This window comes from Nannobrachium achirus (assembly GCF_963921795.1).
Source record: "Nannobrachium achirus genome assembly, chromosome: 24".
Taxonomy (NCBI): Eukaryota; Metazoa; Chordata; class Actinopteri; order Myctophiformes; family Myctophidae; genus Nannobrachium; species Nannobrachium achirus.
Window position 1 is genome coordinate 41,660,222 of NC_137831.1, and position 20,556 is coordinate 41,680,777.

Sequence of the window (20,556 nt, forward strand, 5' to 3'; positions counted from 1 at the left end):
TATTAATCTGGGGCACCGGCGCTGTTTGCTGCCTGCTTGATATTCTGACAGTGAATCCAGCAGATCGTTACCCCTTCAAGGCCCTGGCCCACTTGTTAACCACAGCAAGCCACCTTCATTCAGCACACGTACAATCAGGCGCCGATGATGTTCGTGTCAGGTTTGATTTGGCATAACGGAGAAAACATCGCTATGGCTTGTGTTTTGTATCGCCCTCTCTTAAAATGAACATCATGTCATCAGAATTCATTTGTAGGTGATGAATAATATATCGTCACTGTCGGGCAGAAACCTCGTATCTCCAAGTTTCAAATTTGTGAATTATTTTGCAAAGTAAAGCACTGCTTCATTATACAAGGCCATCGCACAAAAGTAGTGAAAACAGCTGATCTACAAGCACACAATGCCTCGCAGTGCGAGGCGTTGTGTGCTTGTAGATCGGCTGTTCTCACTAGTTTAAATCATTTAAAAAAATTATGAATACAAAACAAACGTTTTTGGACATACAAGGTTTCCACCCGACACGACGATATGTATTACATTTTCTTTAGCAGTTAAGGCTTCTCGTTGGTTCTCACATTAATAGGCAGTTGCTCCTGTAACATCTTGTTTATTGACAGTCTTTTAAGGGTGGTGAATTATGTATTATTTCGCTCAGAGCTATTTGACCGCTTGAATCTGTCTGTCTGAAGTACTGTACGTATGTACAGTAATGGTTCTTTCCCCCTGCGTGAATTCAAGTTGATGTGAATCTGGTGCAGGATTACTGAGGGAATGCACAGATGAGGTGACATTTATGCTTGAGGATGAATCTGGATTATTACCAGTAAGACGCCTCAGGGTGACAAGCGACCTCGGGTCGCGCCATGTCTTGGCCATCTGGCCAAAGGGATTTTGGTTTCCCTGGCATCACAGTGATTATATATTGGCATTCACAGATATGGCTTAATATTGTCATCAGGGATATCAGGGATCTCCATATATGGGCAATTGCGCATAAAGGTGATTTTGTTCCCCTGGCATCACAGGGATCTCCATATATGGGCATAAAAGGGGGATCTCCATATATGGAAATAAAAGGGATTTGGTTACCATGAAATCACAGTGATGTCAGAGCGTGATGTCCACATCACTGTGACATCACCGTGACTCTTTCCCTTTTATGCCTATATATCGACAACCCTGATGTCCACATCACTGTGACATCACTTTGACTCTGTGCAACACTGGCCAGATGGCCAAGACATTGATGTGTCAGGGGAACCACAGTGTCAGGCTAATGTCCGTTTACGGACACAATGTGCCAAATGCGACCTACGGTCGCAATTATCATCTGTCCTTTTCTATCATTATGATCTATTGTAATATCCTGTTCTTCTGCAGCAGACGGAACACATTTCCCCTTATTACGAGGCATTCTGTTCTACCTCGTAAAGTGCATTTATATAGTGATTTTATCAAAAGCTTTTTACAATGTGCATTACGTTGATACGTTCACTCGTTGAATACAGCTATGCATCACAAGCAGGAGTTACAGTATTGTTTAAACACAGTGAATTGCCACCAGACTTTAACCACATGATCCCTAGCGTCCCTGTTATGAGGCAAACATTCATCAAAAAAAGAACATTCTACAAGCTCACACAAGTTGTGCGCTTGTAAAGATTGTAGAGATTTGGTATAGAGAAGAAAAAGCATCGGGGGCCTACGGCCTAGTAGGGCTGTCCCTGACTAAAGATTTATATAGTATCTCAATCTCAATTTATATAGTATCTCAATGTTATATGAGATACTTCAGTGGTTTCCTATGGAAATAAGCCTGAGTCTTTTCTAGGATCTCCTTTTAGTAGACCTTGTACCAGTGAACAGTACCGTCATGAAACTTTTCCTATGCAAACTTCTAATAAAGTCTTCAATCAATCAATCAATCAATAGTCAAATCTAATTGGCCGAATATTGGCAATTGCAAAAAAAAATCATCACTAGTGTGATGTAGGTAGGCTAGGTTCTAAAGAATAAATCATCTATAGGCCTACTGTTGCACAGAAAAGCACGTGTACATGAAAGGTGTGTATTAGATTAATAGGATACAAATCGTGATATATATCCTATGTTTCCCCTATTGTTCCCAAACAAATTAGGACAATCTCTCAGTTGAATCATGCAGAAAAAAAGAAAGAAAATACATTATTCGACTAAGAGATTGTTAGTCGACTAAGACCCATTTCGATCGATTAGTCGACTAATCAAGGTCAGCCCTGTGGCCTAGTATAGATACAGCAAGCAACAAAGTATATAGGGTTCAAGTGGTTAATTTGTTTCCCTCACTTCTCACCTCATATGCCCTCCTTCCACCCATCCCATCCCCATATATCGCTCTCTCTCTCTCCAAGGTGTCCCTAAACGTCCAGGAACCCCTGAGATTCCCCAGACATACAACAACACCGCCCTGGTGCTCTGGAAGCCTGCGGACACCAAGGCACCGTGCACATACGCCCTGGAGAGGAGGACAGAGGGTGAGTTGTCATCAACCAGTATACTGTGCAGGGTTCCCACGGTCATGACATTCCTGGAAATATTTTTAAATTAGAAAATAATTTTTCCAGTACTGGAAAAGTTTTGGAATTTATCAATGGTCCTGGAAGGTCCTGGAAAAAATAGCTATGCATTGTCTTTGGTTATTGATTTTGTTAATACCTAGAAATGACAAATTAAACTTGGGCCAAATTGTCAAATATTAGAGGCAGACATTGTGAAAATAGCCAATCTACATGCTCACAACGCCTCGCGTTGCGAGGCGTTGTGAGCATGTAGATCTGCTATTTTCACAATAGAACAGTGTTATACAAAATTCGTCAACTCTTAGTGCTCATCAGGGTGCCGGGTCTCCAGTTAAAACATGATTATTTCGGGGGTCACGGCCTGAAAAGGTTGAGACCCACTGGCATACACTACCTGTCTTTGGGCATTGCGCATAGGAGTAAGCGACTCGTTATTGAGCTGAATTATTGTTATATAGTCCTGGAAATCGGGTTAAATATTCTGGAAAAGTTTTGGAAATTAATTGGTAAAGATGTGTGGGAACCCTGCCTGTGACACTGTGGGGCCTTTTCCACCGGCAAAGAACCGGTTCCAGAACCAGTGCTGGTTCAACTTTCTTGGAACCTTGGTTCGTTCTTGCAAACCGGCTTGCGTTTCCACCAGATTGAACCAGAGCTAAGGATTTGGCTCTGGAAACCACAAAAACCAAGGATTTTGTGGTTCCAGTTCTGAACCAACTTTTACGGTTCGGAACAAACTCCGGTTCTCAGTGGAAAAGCACACCTCTGGTTCATCCCATAGGCGAGAGGAAGAACCAGAACCGGTGCCGGTTCAACTTTCTTGGGAACCTTGGTTCGTTCTTGGGAACCGGCTTGCGTTTCCACCAGATTGAACCATGATTGAACCAGAGGAACCAAGGATTTTGTGGTTCCCTGTTCGGAACCAACTTTTACGGTTCGGAAAACCAACTCCGGTTCTCGGTGGAAAAGCTCACCTCTGGTTCATCCCATAGGCGGGAGAAAGAACCAGAACCGGTTCTTTGCCGGTGGAAAAGGCCCTTGTGTAGCATAGTGGCTCCGGCCTAGCCTAGCGTTAGGGCTCTGATCTCTGTTGTTGCTCAAGGGGTAGTACAGGGTGTAAAACGTGGGTGGTAAGTATATATCAAATTGTGTATGTTCTTTTAAACTTTGGAAGTTTACCTTGATTATGTTCCATGACATTTCAACGTTTAGAATTAATTCAGCAACGTCCTACACAGAAGTGTGTGATATCCAAAGAACGAGTGCTTCGGTGGCTTTATTCAGTGTAGTCTGTTAAAAAATAAATAAAAAGAAGAAAAAAACGAAATCAATATCTCTGATTGATTGGAAGTAGTGAAGATTAGCTCGGAACATTTAGAGATTAGAGGATTTGTCAGTATAGATATCAAATTACAAATGGCAGATAGGTTGTATAGCAGGGCATGACATTTGTAATTGTCACCAGGTGGTTGTGCGATAAAATCGCTCTGACAGAAGTAATTTCATCACAGCTATTTTTCCCTTCTTTTGTGCAACAAAGTCATACGTCAAAGTATAAAATAGGCAATTCATTGATGAATGGAGTTGCAAGGTTTCTGCCTGACACAGACTATATGGTCGTTGTCGGGTGGAAACCTTGTATGTCCAAAACCGTTCATTTTTAATTTTTAATTTTAAAAATGATTTAAACTAGTGAAAACAGCCGATCTACAAGCACACAACGCATCGCACCGCGAGGCGTTGTGTGCTTGTAGATCTGCTGTTTTCACTACTTTTGTGCGACGGCCTCGTATGATGAAGCAGGGCTTTAGTTTGCGAAAGAACGTACACATTTGAAACATGGAGATACGAGGTTTCCACCTGACAACAACGATATACTATTTGCTAAAATAAAAGTATGTTCATCAAAACTAGTAACACTAGAAAGCTCAGAAGGACAGATTATTGTACAGTACTTATTTGCTTATTACAAAGTCATTCATTGTTTTCTAATCCAAATTCAATTACACAGAGATCGATGGTTCAGTGCAACATGAGAATACTGTTATTACGCACAATGAACCATCTTCAAACACATTTCATGATATGGTGAGGTAGAATGACTGTACAGTTTGTGTTCAAGAGTAAATAGTTCCAATATTTATTAGGTTTTTAAGGCAGATTGTTTTAGTTTTTAGATGTTGTGTCTCAAATTGCCCCTCTCACCACATTCCAGTCATAGCTGGTAGCTCTGTTCCATCTGTTTCACAACACTGCCCTCTAGGTTTTAATGTGAGAACTGCAGCGAATAAATTGCCATTCATGTTGAAAATTCCCCATTTATCTACCATAAAGTAGTAAAGAAAAGTAAAACTACCTCAAAAGTGTACTCATATTTCTCTCCCATATCTCCTCTCAACAGGAGATGTGACCTGGCTGATCGTGGCCACTGGAGTGGTAGACTGCTACTACAACGTCACAGACCTGCCACAAGGGGGCACCTTTAGGTTCCGAGTGGCTTGCGTCAACAAGGCTGGACAGGGACCTTACAGCAACCTGTCTCCTAAAGTCAGCTTAAACCCAACAGGTATCATATACTGTATACATCCACCAAGAGACAGCATATTGTACAGACATGTAAAGTACATAATTGTACTATTAGAGTTATGTGAAAACTATGAAATAAACATTTTATTCAAACTTAAAGGGATATTTCACTTTCAAAAAAACTTTTGGTCATTGTATTGTCTAATGAGGTTTTATGAACACCCTGGACAGTTTTTAATTAGCTTGATTCATTATTTAGATATTTGATGTAAATGTTACCAGGCCCTCCTCCGGGGCTTCTCCCCATACGCACATCGTAAATTCAAATTTTAACCATGATAGATTCATCAAAAACACCCATTATTCTTTCTGGTGACTCATACTACCCTCCTAATTTGTGAGCAGGCCGTGTTTTTTCGATACCATTTTATTTTTATTTTTAATAATTCTTTGGGAAAATGGGAAAATAATTATACAATATACATTTTTTTTTAAATACATGAAAAAAAAGAAACACGGCCTGCTCACGTATTAGGAGGGTAGTATGAGTCAACAGAAAAAATAATGGGTGTTTTTAATGAATCTATCATGGTTAAAATGGAGTTTGAAGTTACAACAATGGGTGTGTATGGGGAGGCGTCCTGCAGGAGGAGGGCATGATAACATTTACATAAAATATCTAAATATTGAATCAAGCAAATTAAAAACTGTTCAGGGTGTTCATAAAAGCCTGAGTAGACGATGAAATTACCAAAAGTGTTTGTGAAAGTGAAATATCCCTTTAAATAACGATAACTAGGTAGCAGATGAGCAACATCACACAGTTTCAAAAGTGGATTTTGAACATGATAGTGTGACTTTTATTTCATATTACACACAACCTCTCCCTGTGATTGTGTTATTTAACCCATTTAGGCCTAGAATTATTTAATGCTTTAACTATTGAAAAATAGCAGATATACAAGCTCACATCGCGGCACCGAGTGCCACGCTGTGAGCTTGTAGATCTGCTATTTTTGAAAAATCGTGAAAATGCGTGCACATTTTTCAATATATATTTTTCAAAGCAAACTTTTCTAACTCAAATCTCTGCTTCTGGGGGGTCCCTGGAACAACATATTTTGAGATGGGGGTCTGCGGCCAAATAAATGTAATTTTGGGGGTCCTTGACATGAAAGAAGTTTGAGAACCGCTGATTTAGAGGAAGGATTTAGAAGTTGGGTCAAAGATCGGGTCAAAGATATTCAAAGAACTTCTCCCTGTGTTTGTGTTATTTAACCTTGTTTGTTATTTGCAGTGGAAGGGGCCTCCTCACCTCCAGTGGCCGTTGTCCAGACGGTCCCTAACCCTCCCGTGGCCGTCGTACAGACGGTCCCAACACCTCCAGTGGCCGTCGTACAGACAGTCCCGACCCCGCCGCTGGTCACCTCGTCCATGACCATTCCTCCGCTCAAAGTCAAACCGGTCCAGACCCACGTCTCCACCAAATCCGTCACCGTCGTCTCCTGGTCCTCTGCCTCTTCCCCCAAAGAACCCCCTGCTCCCTCCCCTGCACCTCCGACTGCCACCCTCCCTTCGTCCCAAACGGCGACAACCGCACCCACCCCTCCGTCCTCGGCATCCTCCACCCCCGCGACGCCGGCGGCAGCTCAGGACGCTCACGCCGGCGGCAGCTCAAACCAAGGTTGTAATAGTTTTGGATTTTTCCATTAGTTTTTGTTTTTATTCGATTTGAGGTTTTGTTTTCAATTACAGTTTAGTTTTAATTCGTTTTTAAAGTGAGGTTGCTAGTTTCGTTTCGTTTTTATTTTTTTGAAAATGCTTAGTTTTAGTTTAGTTTTTATTCGTTTTAGTGTTAGTTTTAGTCTTTCACGTAATATGGGGTATTTGTCAGGGGTGAGATTAAAAAAGCCTCGGAAAAAGTATTGTCTAATAAAGAAAATCAACAAAACATCATATTGTGGAGAGTGGCACCAACTGGTGTTTTTAATTTTGTATTTCCACAAAAGACAAAAGACGAAAACTAAGGAGATTTTCTCTAATTTTAGTTTATTTTAGTTGGTTTTGTAAACACAATACCGTTTCAGTTAGTTTTCTTTTTTTTTTTTTTTATTCCCGCGGACTTCCTACTGGGTCCCATCAGCCAATCGTCTATTCCCGTACTTCGCCGTAATTTATGAAATTAATCATAATTTTTTGAAAAATACAGTCGCAGGTCGTGCTCTGTCTCTTTAAGAGATGTTGTGCAATCGGATCACGTCAGAAACGTGATGACGTCATCGGCTGGCTCTGCCACTGGCTCCACGAGCGGCCATTACGTTCCCCTTCACTGTGTGTGCTGCAGCCTGGTTTAGCCCATCCCCTCTCTCTCTTCGACCAGACGACAGGCGAAATCAAGGCTTCGGAATGAGTGGAATACATGGAATTAGATCGATGTGCGTGCGACGAGGACGTAATGTACTTTCGAACGCTGTTTTTTCTCGCGGATTACCCCATCTCGCTCCATGCAAATGAACGGCAGAAATACAGCCAGCAGCAGCTTCTAAGTAAGTGGCCGCCCAAACACGTAGTGTGTGCACGTCCTGCTGGCTTGCACTGAACGACCCGCGCGCGTTGTTTATCATTTGGTGTGTTTGTTTTTTAAAATATGTTTATAAATAAAACGCTGATTGCACGGCAGTACCGGGGTTCAGGGGGTTCTGCCGCGGCTTAGAAGGTGTTAAAGTGTCGTTTTCATTTTTATTTGTTATCTGTTATCTGTTAACTAAAATGTTTTTCCATTCTAGTCGGCCTCCCCTCCCCTCCGTCGGTCAAGCCGCCTCCTCCCTTGGTCCTCCCGAAGCCCCAGAAACCCAACATCAACGTGGTGTCGCCCATGACCCAGAGCCCGCCTCTGTCGCAGCCTCCTCCCGCGCTTCTCGCCACCCCGCCGTCCTCGCCCACCAAACCCACCCCGGCGGCGTCCGCGGTGCCTTCTTCGTACGCTGCCCCCATGGCCGCCACCGCTCGCGTGGCGCCCACGCAGCAGGTGTCGGCTCCCACCTTCTCCCCCCACGTGCTCCAGATGTCCAGCCTCAGCCCCCTCGCCGAGGGCATGAGCACCCCCACCAGAGGGACCCCCTCCAGGGGGACCCCCTCCAGAGGGACCCCCTCGGGACGCGCCACCACACCTTCCAATGCTCTCCGACAAGGGGTGCCCCAGAAGCCCTACACCTTCCTGGACGAGAGAGCGAGGTGAGACTAGCCAAACAGGAAAATGTCATCTCTGCTATAGGAATTCTTAAGCCCCTATCAGAGTTGGTGAAGAGCTATCCACCGCGGTGTAGTCTTTTTGAGTCATAAAACTACAACGTTATGACATTCCTCGCGGTGAAGAGCTTTCCACCGCGAGTCCCGACACATCTCTCTGTTTTTACTTTCAGACAGATAGGCTCTTCACCCCGTTCACTGATTGGTCGATCTAGACCAGTCAGTCACAGTGATAGGACTTCACCGTGACTGACTATGATGGCCTTCACTTATTTTCTGAGTTGAGGTGGAAAGCTTTCCACCTGAGATTTGCGGTGGATAGCTCTTCACCTTGGACTATGATAGGGACTTTAGCGTTCCTTCTACTCTCTGTGGGTTTTCTATGTATGGATACGTTTACATTCATTATTTCACGCGTGCAGATGTAGAATATCTCTGCTGTCGGGCCGAAACCTCCTAACTCCAAAACAGTGGCGTAACAACATTGTGATAGGCCCTGGTGCAGATATTTGTTGTGGGCCCCCCAACCCACCCCACCCACCCCTATATACACAAGCGCAAGTGACATTTGAAATGTTTATTTATGTCCACATAAGCAGAAGTACAAGAATGTACAAAGGACATAAACAATATCATTGCAGTAAGCACTGGCGCCTAACTCTGTCCCCACTAGGGGGAGCACAAAGCTAGGAGACATTTGGCGCCGCATAGCGGCGCCGTGAAAAATTGTGTATTTCCGGTTATAAGGTCGGCCAAAATGGGTATTTTTGGGTATAAAGTCAACTAAAACGGGTTTCCTTTATTAAGTCATTTTCGGGTGTCTTTGGGGCTTCAGGGGAGGACCTGGATATGTTGCTTGGTGCGCACCTTTTTTTTTAAATAGGCCTATAAACATTACCAGGGCTCTGACATGACCAAATAAATAGAACACTAGGTCTACAATGCAAGCCTTTCAGTGCTGCACATTAAATAGACACGACCCATCCTGACTGATTGACACACAGCTGACAGGTCTCAAAGGATGATTGGACAAATTATCATTCACTCGGCACTCCACCAGCTAGGGCCTAGCCTAGGCAGCTACTCAGCACCTAAACCCATTACCGTAATACTTGTTGCGGCCGCGCAGATGCATTCCACCGCCGAACGTCATTACCGTATTACCAAGTGTGGTCGCGCAGACAGATTTTTTTTTTCTTTTTTTTTTCCTCTTCCTTCATGGGCCCCTGTGTGTGTGGGCCCTGGTGCGGCTGTACCAGCTGCACCTCCATATTTACGCCACTGCTCCAAAATGTTCATTTTCGGGAAAATGAGCTCAAGTGGAGTTAGGAGGTTTTGACCGAAGGGCTTTTTAATACTTTTCATTGGTTCAATATTATTTTAACCAACACAAAGACATAAAGGGTGATAAAAAGAGAGAGCCAATCGGGTGGAGTTAGCTGGTTTGGCAGAAAGTGTGGAGTTAGGAGGTTTTGTCCCAAGCACTTTTTACTACTTTCCATTGGTTCAATATTATTTTAACCAACACTCAGATGTAAAGGGTGTTCAATAGCCCTGATTTATGCCAAAAAATCTAAAACCTCAAAAATGGAGTTAACTCATACAGTGCCAGGCGACTTTTAGAGCAACTTTCTCACTATGGGCTTCCCTGCCAAGCGACTTTGGGCGACTTTTACTTAGAAAAAAAACAAAAAAAATTTTTTTTCAAAGTTTTTTTTTTTGGACCCCAAAAAATGTAGTAGGCATGATAGAAATCGCGAAATTGCATGTTTAACCCCCATAGCAACCCCATCTATCAAACATGGCAGCCATCTTTGTTTACATTTTAGGAAAACATAATGGCTATTATCTCAAGAATGCCTGAACGGAATTCCAATCTTTTTTTTTTGTTTGAAAGCTGTGAACAGCCTGCACAAACATGGTGCATGATCTGTGCATGGGTGTGCATGATCTGTGCACTACAAATTACATGGAAGTCTATGGAGAGGGCTGGCACTAATGCCACTCGAGGGCATTTTTAATTGGCAGTAAGTGAGTTTTAAGAGGTTTTGGCCAGACATCTCTCTCTCTCTCTCTCTCTCTCTCTCTCTCTCTCTCTCTCTCTCTCTCTCTCTCTTTTTCTCTCTCTCTCTCTCTCTCTCTCTCTCTCTCTCTCTCTCTCTCTCTCTCTCTCTCTCTCTCTCTCTCTCTCTCTCTCATATATATATATATATACTGTATATACCGTATATATATTCAGTGCACCAGCTTTGCAGAGAGGAAGCACCTGCCCCTTAAATTGATTATTGGCACCTCCATCAATTACATTTACCCCTCTGTGCTGGTGGCGTGGTGACTCATCACACATTTGCTCAAAAGCTCTAACAGTGGCCCAAAACAAAAATCTATTCGGCTGAAGTTTAACAGAGCTTCACTGTCTATCTTCAGGGGTCGGTTTGGCGTCATCCGCGACTGCCGGGAAAACGCGACGGGCAAAGTGTACATGGCGAAGATCGTCCCTTACGACCAGCAGAGCAAGGCAGCGATACTGAAGGAGTACGAGATCCTCAAGAGTCTTCACAACGACAAGGTGATCAGTGGTTGTAAAGTAACTAAGTGACATTTACTCAAGTACTGTATTTAAGTGACATTTTGAGGTATTTGTACTTTACTTGAGTATTTCCAATTTGCAATACTTTCAATTCTACTCATTCTACTACATTTTGGATCCAAATATTGTACTTTTTACTCCACCACGTTTATTTGAGAACTTTAGTTACTACAGTAGTTGAGTAGATTTGATTATTATTACAAAACATGCATTAACTCATTCTACTACATCTCGGATCCAAATATTGTACTTTTTATATAGTACTTTTTACTCCACCACGTTTATTTCAGAACTTTAGTTACTACAGTAGTTGAGTAGATAGCCGATCTACAAGCTCACAATGCGTCGACGCATTGTGAGCTTCAAACCATTTTTTATACAATTTACACTTTTGTATGTCCCGTTTGTGAAACGGGACATTGTGCACAATGAGTACTTTCTACCTTTGGTACTTAGAGTACATTTTGATGCCGATACTTCTGTACTTTTACGCAAGTACATTTTGAATTCCGTACCTCTACTTGTAACAGAGTCCCTCTACATTGACAGTATTGATGCTTAAATGAGCATGAGTACTTTTTCCACCACTTCAGGTCAGGCACGTGCACACATAAACATCAAAGGGGGCTTGAGCCCCTGCCCTTGGCTTTTACCTACCTAAAAAAAAGCCCTCTCCAGACCTTGAATGCAGTTTTTGAAATGGTGAAAGAAATGCAAATGCCTTCTTTCCATGCCATATCTCAAGGCGGTATTCAAGAGAATTGTCTTGTTCATATGAATTTGAATGCAGCATCTTATGTTGCCCTCTCTATGTAGAAATCCATGCCGTACGCCTTATCTCCAGTATTGACTTGATAATGCTTAGTTCAGTGTGGTATCACGCACCGAAAATAGCAGACCTCCAAGCTCACAACGCGTCGCAGCTTGGAGGTCTGCCAAAAGGCGCTTTTAGAAATTTCATACCCTGCCTCTCTAACATTCTCTGCACGTCCCTGCTTCAGGTGATGGCTCTGCACGAGGCCTACGTCACGCCTCGCTACCTGGTGCTGGTGGCTGAATACTGCACCGGCAAAGAGCTCCTCTACAGCCTCGTAGACAGGTAGGATGGAACTCAGTCACGTTAAAGATGCAGTTTTCCCCCCCCAAAACATGGTTATCAGGTATTATGATTATAGTAGGAGGAAGATTTCTTTCCAAAAAAGTGTACAGAAAGAGTTAAACTTGTGTTTTTATGTGGCCACACCCACCCGTTCATTAGGTATGCCTGGTTATCATTGTGGGTGGTGACCCAGCTGAAGTTAGCCACTCCCACACTGTTGGGTGAATGGTAAAAGTGGAGGGGATGATTATATGATGTCATTTTATCTGTGTTTTTGGATCGGCACTTTTGACCCACAAGGTGTCAGCCTCCAGGAAGAAAACCCAAATACAAAGGGAATACATAATTGCTCATAACAACCACACCAGGGGGTCTAATGAAGTACTGTCAACCTCCTAGACACATGAAAACCAGAAAAAGTACAAAACTATGGCACCGCCTCTTTAAAGAGGTGGTGCCATAGTGTTGTACTTTTTATGTTTTGTATGTGTCTATGCCTGGAGCTAACATTACTAATAGACTGGTTCCCGTGGTCTGTGGGTCACGGACCAATTCCATTCCAAGTAAAAATCCCATTTTCTTTTACTACAAAAAATAAAATATATATTTCAAAAGATGGTAAATCTTTTGAAATATATCTTTTTATTTTTAGAAATACGAGGGGGAAAAAAACGAATTCCATACATATTCAAACAAACACATCTAAGTAATTCCATAAACAAATTATAATCTTATAATAAACACTTTGCTAGCCGAAATAGAATGGCTTGTTGTAGATTAGCCGTGAAATTTCTATTATTATATTATGATCTGAACCGCATTCATTTTACCAGACATCCAGCACTATATCACGTGGTCTTCATCCCCCATTACTATACCGCGATCCCCGTTGTATACTCACCACAGTTCCCAATGAAATTCTTCAATCTGCATTGGCAATAGAGTGGGGGTTTCGGCCGACGCATCTTATCCCCGTGCGTTTCGCGTGCGCGATCCGTTCACATAAATGTCGGCTCAAATAATCGACGGATGACTCAAGAGTAGATATGAACGTTTCGCTCGCATAGCCCGCAGCACTCCTGCTGTACTAGCACTCGTGTATAAACAGTAAATGGGTGGCTGCTAGGAGGCCTCTGGAAGGAATGGACCTGACGTCACTTCTGCTTCATGTCAGACGAGCCATGCGCTATCGATGGACGAGTGGTGACTAGGGAAGGTTAGACTTTCGGATAAAAATCATTTATTTTGGCGCAAAGGGTCCGATTTCAAAAGAAAACCGTTCAGAAAATCACTGAAATCAAAGGCAAGGCTTAGAGTTAATGAATGTTTTTTGGGGGGGTTGAAGAGACACTGGGAAGACCAAAAAACAAGAAAGAAATGAAAAATGTGAAATTCATGGTGGGGCCCTTTTAAAACAGGAGTCATCATTAACTAGTTATTTCACATCAGGAAATTGCTAAATACTCTTACTGCAATGTGGATTAATGGAAATGGTACGGAGATGGTAGCCAGATAGCACAGTAAGCAGCTACTGTCTTTAAATCCTATCGCTGCTGAATTATGGGAATATATATTTAAGAAAGACAACTCTATCTAGAAATGATAAATTCACCACCTATATGGTTCCATTATTCGAATGAGGTCGCTGGCTAGCCAACCTCTATACTTAAATACGCATCCTCATCCTCACACAAAGTGGACAGGTTTTTGCTCAGCATAGCTTAACTCGACATAACTCATATTCATTAGTCAACATCAATGTCTTAATATGGGTTAATGGAAATGGTATGAGAATTGGGAATGGTGGCCAGTTTTGGGCTGAGGTCCCATGTCTTTAAATCCAGCCACCTGCACACCAAGAATATCTTTTATCAGCAAATATTAGGTCATTGGACTTCTACCATTACAGCTTAATTAATTTGAACCCTATATACTTATTAAACTAATACTTGGTCGACCGGAGTATGTGACTCGACCCGCTCTTTCCCCAGTACTGTACCTGTACCTGTGCGCAGGGGCGTCACAAGGGGGGGAAAAGTGGGACTGAGTTACTAGGGCCCAAGGTGGAGGGGCCTTAACTATTTTATACTTTGCTATTTTATACTTAGCTATTGAAAAATAGCAGATATACAAGCTCACAGCGCGGCAACGAGTGTCGCGCTGTGAGCTTGTAGATCTGCTATTGTGAAAAGTCGTGAAAAGTCTTGAAAATGTGTGCAAATCTTTGAGTATGTATTTTTAAGCGAACATTTGCAACTCAAATTTTGCTTCTGGGGGGGGGGGTCCCTGGAACCAAATACTTTGAGATGGGGTTCTGTGGCGAAACGCCTTTCATTGTGGGGTTCCTTCACATGAAAAGACAAATTTACATTACACTTTTCAAAAAATAGCAGATATACAAGCTCACAACGCGGCACCGAGTTAAAACACATGAGGGGCCCCGCAGTGAATCCTTGTACCCACAGGGCCCAGAATTTGGCGCGACACCCCTGCCTGTGCGATTGTTACTTTACTTTACTTTATGTGTTTATTTGGACAGGACAGTACCAGTTCATGGACACAGTGATATTGACATATTGCATAATACAACATACAAAAATCTTAGTGTAAACCAGCCGGAGTTAGCTTAAAGCTAAATTTCATCCGTTGTCCTCAGGACATAAAACAAGAAACAAAACAAGACTAACAATAACAAGAACAGAACAGTACAGGGCAAACTTAACACAACAAGAACAAGGTGCTTGGCGCAACAGAGTGCTTTATCTTGTAAATTGACGTTTTCCCCCCGCGTCAGGTTCCGTTACTCGGAGGACGACGTGGTGGGCTACCTGGTCCAGATCCTCCAGGGCCTGGAGTATCTCCACAACCGACGCGTCCTGCACCTGGACCTCCGGCCGGACAACGTCATGGTGACCAACCTCAACGTCATCAAGATAGTGGACTTTGGGAGCGCTCAGACCTTCAACCCTCTCAGCCTCAAGCCGTACGAGTCCTCGTCGGGAACGCTGGAGTACATGGGTGAGGATGCAATGAAGTCACAAAAGTTATTCACTTTTCCCCTGTGACCACACAGCAGTCTGGTTTTACAATAAGTCTGGGCTTTTTTTTGGAGCTGTGGAACACAAGCTCCCAATAGACAGGTATGTCCGTGGGTATGTGGGTGGGTGGGTGGCTGGCTGGGTGGCTGGCTGGCTGGCCGTGTCCGTAGTCTGGCAATACCTTGAGTGGCCACACACAACACACTAGTTAAAGGAGGGGCGCTGTTTTGTGCAGGCCAGGCACACTCACCACTCACTCATAGGAACAGTTTACAGTTCACACACACACACACACACACACACACACACACACACACACACACACACACACACACACACACACACACACACACACACACACACACACACACACACACACACACACACACACACACACACACATAATTTATAGATCTAGAACACATAGAATTTATATATAGAACACTTAGAATTCATAGATCTAAAACACATAGAATCAAAAGCATAGATCTGGAACTGCTCAAATTCACAGCTCCACTTCGAACGAGGTTTGATTTTTTTAGTTTAGATTAGTTTATTTGATCATCATATTTTCATACAGGTCATACATTCATATAATCATTGTTACAGGTGATCAAAAGGAATAGGCTGAAGCTGAAAGCTTGTGAATGCCTATCCTACATGTTCATGAATTAAGACATTGATTAGTTATAAGAGTGTTCAGATTATTATTATTTTTTTCCCAAAAAAAAAGAGAAAGAAAAGAAAAAAGAAAAAGAAAAGAAAGAAGAAAAAAGAGAAAAAAATAAAAAAATTGAAAAACTAAAAACAAAATGTAATCGGAAATAGACTTGATACATTCCATAATAATAACAATTCAAGAAACAGAGATATGTTACAAAGTAATAGTAAGCTTCATAGCTTAATAATAGCTTCATCAGATTTGATTACAGTAGAGCAGGCAACCGATGATGGCACAGGACTTGAATTAAGCAATATTACACGAGAGGGTGTGCATTAACACGGTTATCCTGCACGACAGCCTTGCCGCAGGAACGAGCCGACAGGCGAGTTCCGTAGGCAGGGCTGGAGTGCCATAATGCAGACCCTCGAGTGTAATATTGCGATTATACAACTGTTGCCCTTAAAAAAAACACGTCAACTTCATTTCATTGTAATTAATATATTCGATAGGAATTTGTGATTTTTTAATGCCACATTTAGCTACTATGTCCCTGAACGTCACATGAAAAACGCTAGCCTAGCCGCCTAGCATAGTGTGCGGAGAGAGGAGCGCTTGCCGTCTTTCGTGACAAACGAGGCTGATTTCTTTACTTGATGAGAGACAGTGCAGTAGTGCTCGTTATATGCACGGTTGGAGAGCCTGTTTTCCATTGAGCCCGACTACCTGTTGTATAATGATGGTTAGGTTGAACCTTGAACCGTGAAAGAGGTGATTCTTATTATAGTGCAGGCGTCAGCAACCTTTTTGAAGTGCCATGTTTTTATTCTCTAGATAGTCAGAGGGCCATGTCAACATAAAATGTAACGACACCCCATCAAAATTAGGACATATCTTGATTGTCAGGACATTGTTATAACAATCATCAGTCTCAGAGCAATAACCCACCTATATCCCTCCCTCCCCAGTCAAAGTTCTGAATTTTAATGAATGTAGATTATGTGCAGGACTTAATTTAATTGACCACGTTTAAAACAATATTTGATTTTAAAATATACGTAGATCCTCTTTCTCAAACTTCTGCCAGTGTGCCAATGATCACCCTCCCCTGTGCCAATGTTGGAACCTGTGCCTAAGGTTGCCTACCCCTGTTATAGACCAAATACCAATCAATAAATCCGATTTACAAAGAAATATATTTGATATATATCCCATTTGCCACATCTCCAAACTTAAATATTGTATAGGTGTAAAGAAATATTATTTTGATAACGATGTGTTTCTTTGATTTATATTGCGTTTAGTTATTCTTCCAGAAACCTTGAATAATAATAGGCAGATATTCTCTACCTACCTACAGTATGCAACTGGTTTGATCGCAGAGAATAGAATAGTTTCATTAATGATTGACCGAATTCACGTTACGCAACTTCCTGGTGCTGACGTCACCGTTGAAGGGGAAAACCCTACTAAAAGCCCATATAGAGTTAACACAGAAATCGCAAATTTAATGCAATTTCCGAATAGTAACGTATAAAATACGGATAGCATGATCAAGAACACAAAATAGTAAAAGGCACAAAGTGTTATAATTTACTTTACCGTTCGAAATAATGATTCGTTGGCTTTAAGTCCAGCAATTTCTGTGTTAATTTACCCTTCAAAGCTGACGTCAGCACTAGGAAGTTGCTGAGAAATTTGCTGAGTGCGCGTGTGGGCGGGCCGTGAATAGGGTCTATTAGGACACAATAGAATCGAAGCGAACTGAATGGATTATTTGGAACAGAACAGAACGTTGTTCCCTGTTGAGATTGGCACATTTCCTGAGGCAAGCTGTCCAGATCACACATGTCACACGCGTCTTCTTATTTTTTCACTCTCAAAAAGCGCCCGCAGTGTAGTGCATTTGAAACTACATTGCAGTGCACATCATGGGGTGATCACTGCTTGCCTCCCGTGAATTGTTTTATTTTTATTTGTGTTTATTTTATGTTCATTTCGTTGCTGAGTAAGGTCAGCAGACAAAGTGACTTGAGTGAGATGAAAAAACCTGGGTGAAATGTGCCAATCTCAACAGGAAACAACGGTACTTTATTGGTTGCGGCGTTTATTTAATCTCGGCTCCTACTTATTTGATCCAGCTCCTGAGATGCTGAAAGGTGACCTGGTGGGACCCCCTGCAGATGTTTGGACCTTGGGAGTTGTCGCCTTTATTATGTGAGTACTGTAGAAGCCGTCCCAGATTGCAATGGGCTGGGCTCTTGAAATAAGCTGGGGATACCTCATTTATATTGTTAAAAGAAATGCACTCGAGATATCAGAGAATGCATCATGTGTTTAAAAAGACTTATTTTATTTGATTCTATATTTTATTTGGAAGGATCCAAACTTGTGATAAAACTCTGATTTGCTGTGTTGTTTTGATGACTAGGCTTAGTGGTAGACTGCCTTTTCAAGAAAGGGACCCGCAGCAGACGGAAGCCAAAATCCACATGGCGAAGTTTGAGCCGACCAAACTGTACCCGAATGTGTCCCAAAGTGCCTCTGCCTTTCTCAAGAAGATGTTGAGTAGCTACCCTTGGTAAGTGATCATTTCGTTTTTAGGGATAAACTCTCAGGGCTCTATTTTGATTGTCTATTTTGAGCCTCTAGTTGAGCGAGGTTTCGCGGCGACGTCCATAGAGGTAAATGGCCATGTCCCGCCCCCCCCCCCCCCCCCAAACACTTTATATTATTATTAATTTATTTGATTGGTTCAGGCTACGTCGCAACACAATGGCCGATGCTCCATACGCGGACAGTATTTCGCAGGACATCGCGTCGCTAGCTCGCGTGAGTCGCGTGCGGTGCCGATGAGGTGTTACCCCGAATTAGAGTCCGGAGTAAAGCCCTTTGCACACAGGCGCGTTTATCTGCACGGATAAAACGGCCAATTTCATTTTTTTAAAAGAAAACAATGATTCTCTACGACCTCATGCACACCGGATCCGAATTAGAGTGGCTGCGGCCGTGCGTTTTTTTTCTCGATCGAGCCCAGTTCAATTTGTGCGTCTTGTCGCATGCGGTAAAAAACTCATCACTCCTTTTATGACTCCTTTTGGGATCCACAGCGCCGATTCCGCACAGCATTGCACACCAAATCCAATGCGTTTTATTCATGCAGCAAACGAAAAAGACGCAACTGTCCTGTGTGCAAATGGCTTAAGAGTCTGTCAGTCAGTCAGTCAGGCCCTCAGTCAGTCAGTCTGTCCGTCACGTCACGTCACACTTTTGGCCCTACTCTTATCTCCGGCACCGTTGCCCTTATCCATGCCAAACTTTGCACACACACTCCTTGGCTGTCAAACCACAACCTCCGCCCCTAATTTCTCACATGCCCCTGTTCGAGCGCCACCATGAGGCTGCGTGTATACATGTGACCTGACGGTTGCATAATTTAAAGCTATACTATGTAACTTTTTTAATAAAACATCTTAAAATTGTCCTAATTATTAAATCTCTAAAGTTTTAGAACACCCACTCTGTTCATTTCAGCTCCCAAAGCCTTTTCTTTATATGTGTTCTACTGAGCCCTGGTGGCCGTGACCGGGGCTGTTTTTTCCGGCAAAATTACGTCATATGCATCATTCTGTACACGTGTCTCCCTACCGGCCAATCAAAGCCCAGATCATACACTGCCGAGCTCTTCAGGAAATACACTGCAGTGTTTACAATGGGCTAGGAGTCTAGCATGTATCTCCCCAAACGAGGCTCGTAGAGGGACACGAAAGACCTCTATGGATAGGTTTCGGCGAGGCGAGGCGGACGCGGTGGTCTGAAGGCCCGGTCCGCGGCGAAAAACGGCCAAAAAACGGCCGAAAAAAGCAGACGCGACCGCGGTTTGCTATAACACTACTGACCACTAGTTGAGCAACTTACACAGTATAGCTTTAAGTTAAGATTTGTTCAGCTGAAGTTTAGGCAATGTTGTTGCCAATTAGCCCTAGTCACGGCCCGCCCACTCAGCAAATTTCTCAGCAACTTCCTGGTGCTGACGTCAGTTTAGAAGGGAAAACTATAACAGAAATTGCTGGACTTAAAGCCAACAAATCCTTATTTCGAACGGTAAAGTAAATTATAATGCTTTGTGCCTTTTACTATCTTGTGTTCTTGATCATGCTAGCCGTATTTTATACTTTACTATTCGGAAATTGCATTCAATTTGCGATTTCTGTGTTAACTCTATAGGCTTATAGTAGGGTTTTCCCCTTCAAAACGTGACTTCAGCACCAGGGGGATGCTGAGTGGGCGGGCCGTGAATAGGGCTAATGCTCAGTCTGCCATTCTGTCAACTCCACGTTTACTTGTGTGTCCAGGGCTCGTCCGACCACGAAGGACTGCTTCACCCACGCTTGGCTCCAGGACTCCTACCTGATGAAGCTGAGGAGGCAGACCCTCACCTTCACCACCAGCCGCCTCAAAGAGTTCCTGGTGGAGCAGCACAGCCGCCGCACCGACGGCGCCACCAAACACAAGGTCCTCCTGCGGACCTACCAGAGCTCGCCCCAAACCCAGACCTCTGACACCTCGCCCTCGCACTGCCCCGACCCTAAATGAAGTGTCGTCGGTGTCAGTTAGAACCATACGTAGAAGGCAGAACCACTGCGGTTATTGTTGCAGATGTACCAGGGGGTTTACAAGGGGGGTGACGGGGAACTGCAAGGCTCAAGGAGGTGGAGGGGCCTTAATTATTTTATACTTTAGCTATTGAAAAATAGCAGATATACAAGCTCGCAGCGTGGCACCGAGTGCCACGCTGCGAGCTTGTAGATCTGCTATTTTTGAAAAGTCGT

At 43.1% G+C, this 20,556-nt stretch overlaps 1 protein-coding gene across 1 annotated transcript in view; it reads left to right on the top strand.

The window, feature by feature from the left end:
• The window catches only part of LOC308280309 (striated muscle preferentially expressed protein kinase-like), a gene marked incomplete at both ends in the record, with an annotated part of 163,613 nt that extends 143,293 nt beyond the window's left edge, over window positions 1–20,320 (top strand). Inside the window, 10 exons of the mRNA XM_080720571.1 lie at window positions 2,394–2,516; window positions 4,963–5,127; window positions 6,385–6,771; window positions 7,874–8,321; window positions 10,764–10,905; window positions 11,928–12,025; window positions 14,820–15,043; window positions 17,866–17,941; window positions 18,156–18,305; window positions 20,080–20,320. Of these exons, the coding sequence (XP_080576697.1) occupies window positions 2,394–2,516; window positions 4,963–5,127; window positions 6,385–6,771; window positions 7,874–8,321; window positions 10,764–10,905; window positions 11,928–12,025; window positions 14,820–15,043; window positions 17,866–17,941; window positions 18,156–18,305; window positions 20,080–20,320 (2,054 nt within the window). The remainder of the gene's footprint in view (window positions 1–2,393; window positions 2,517–4,962; window positions 5,128–6,384; window positions 6,772–7,873; window positions 8,322–10,763; window positions 10,906–11,927; window positions 12,026–14,819; window positions 15,044–17,865; window positions 17,942–18,155; window positions 18,306–20,079) is intronic.
• Between the last annotated feature and the right edge of the window lie 236 nt (window positions 20,321–20,556).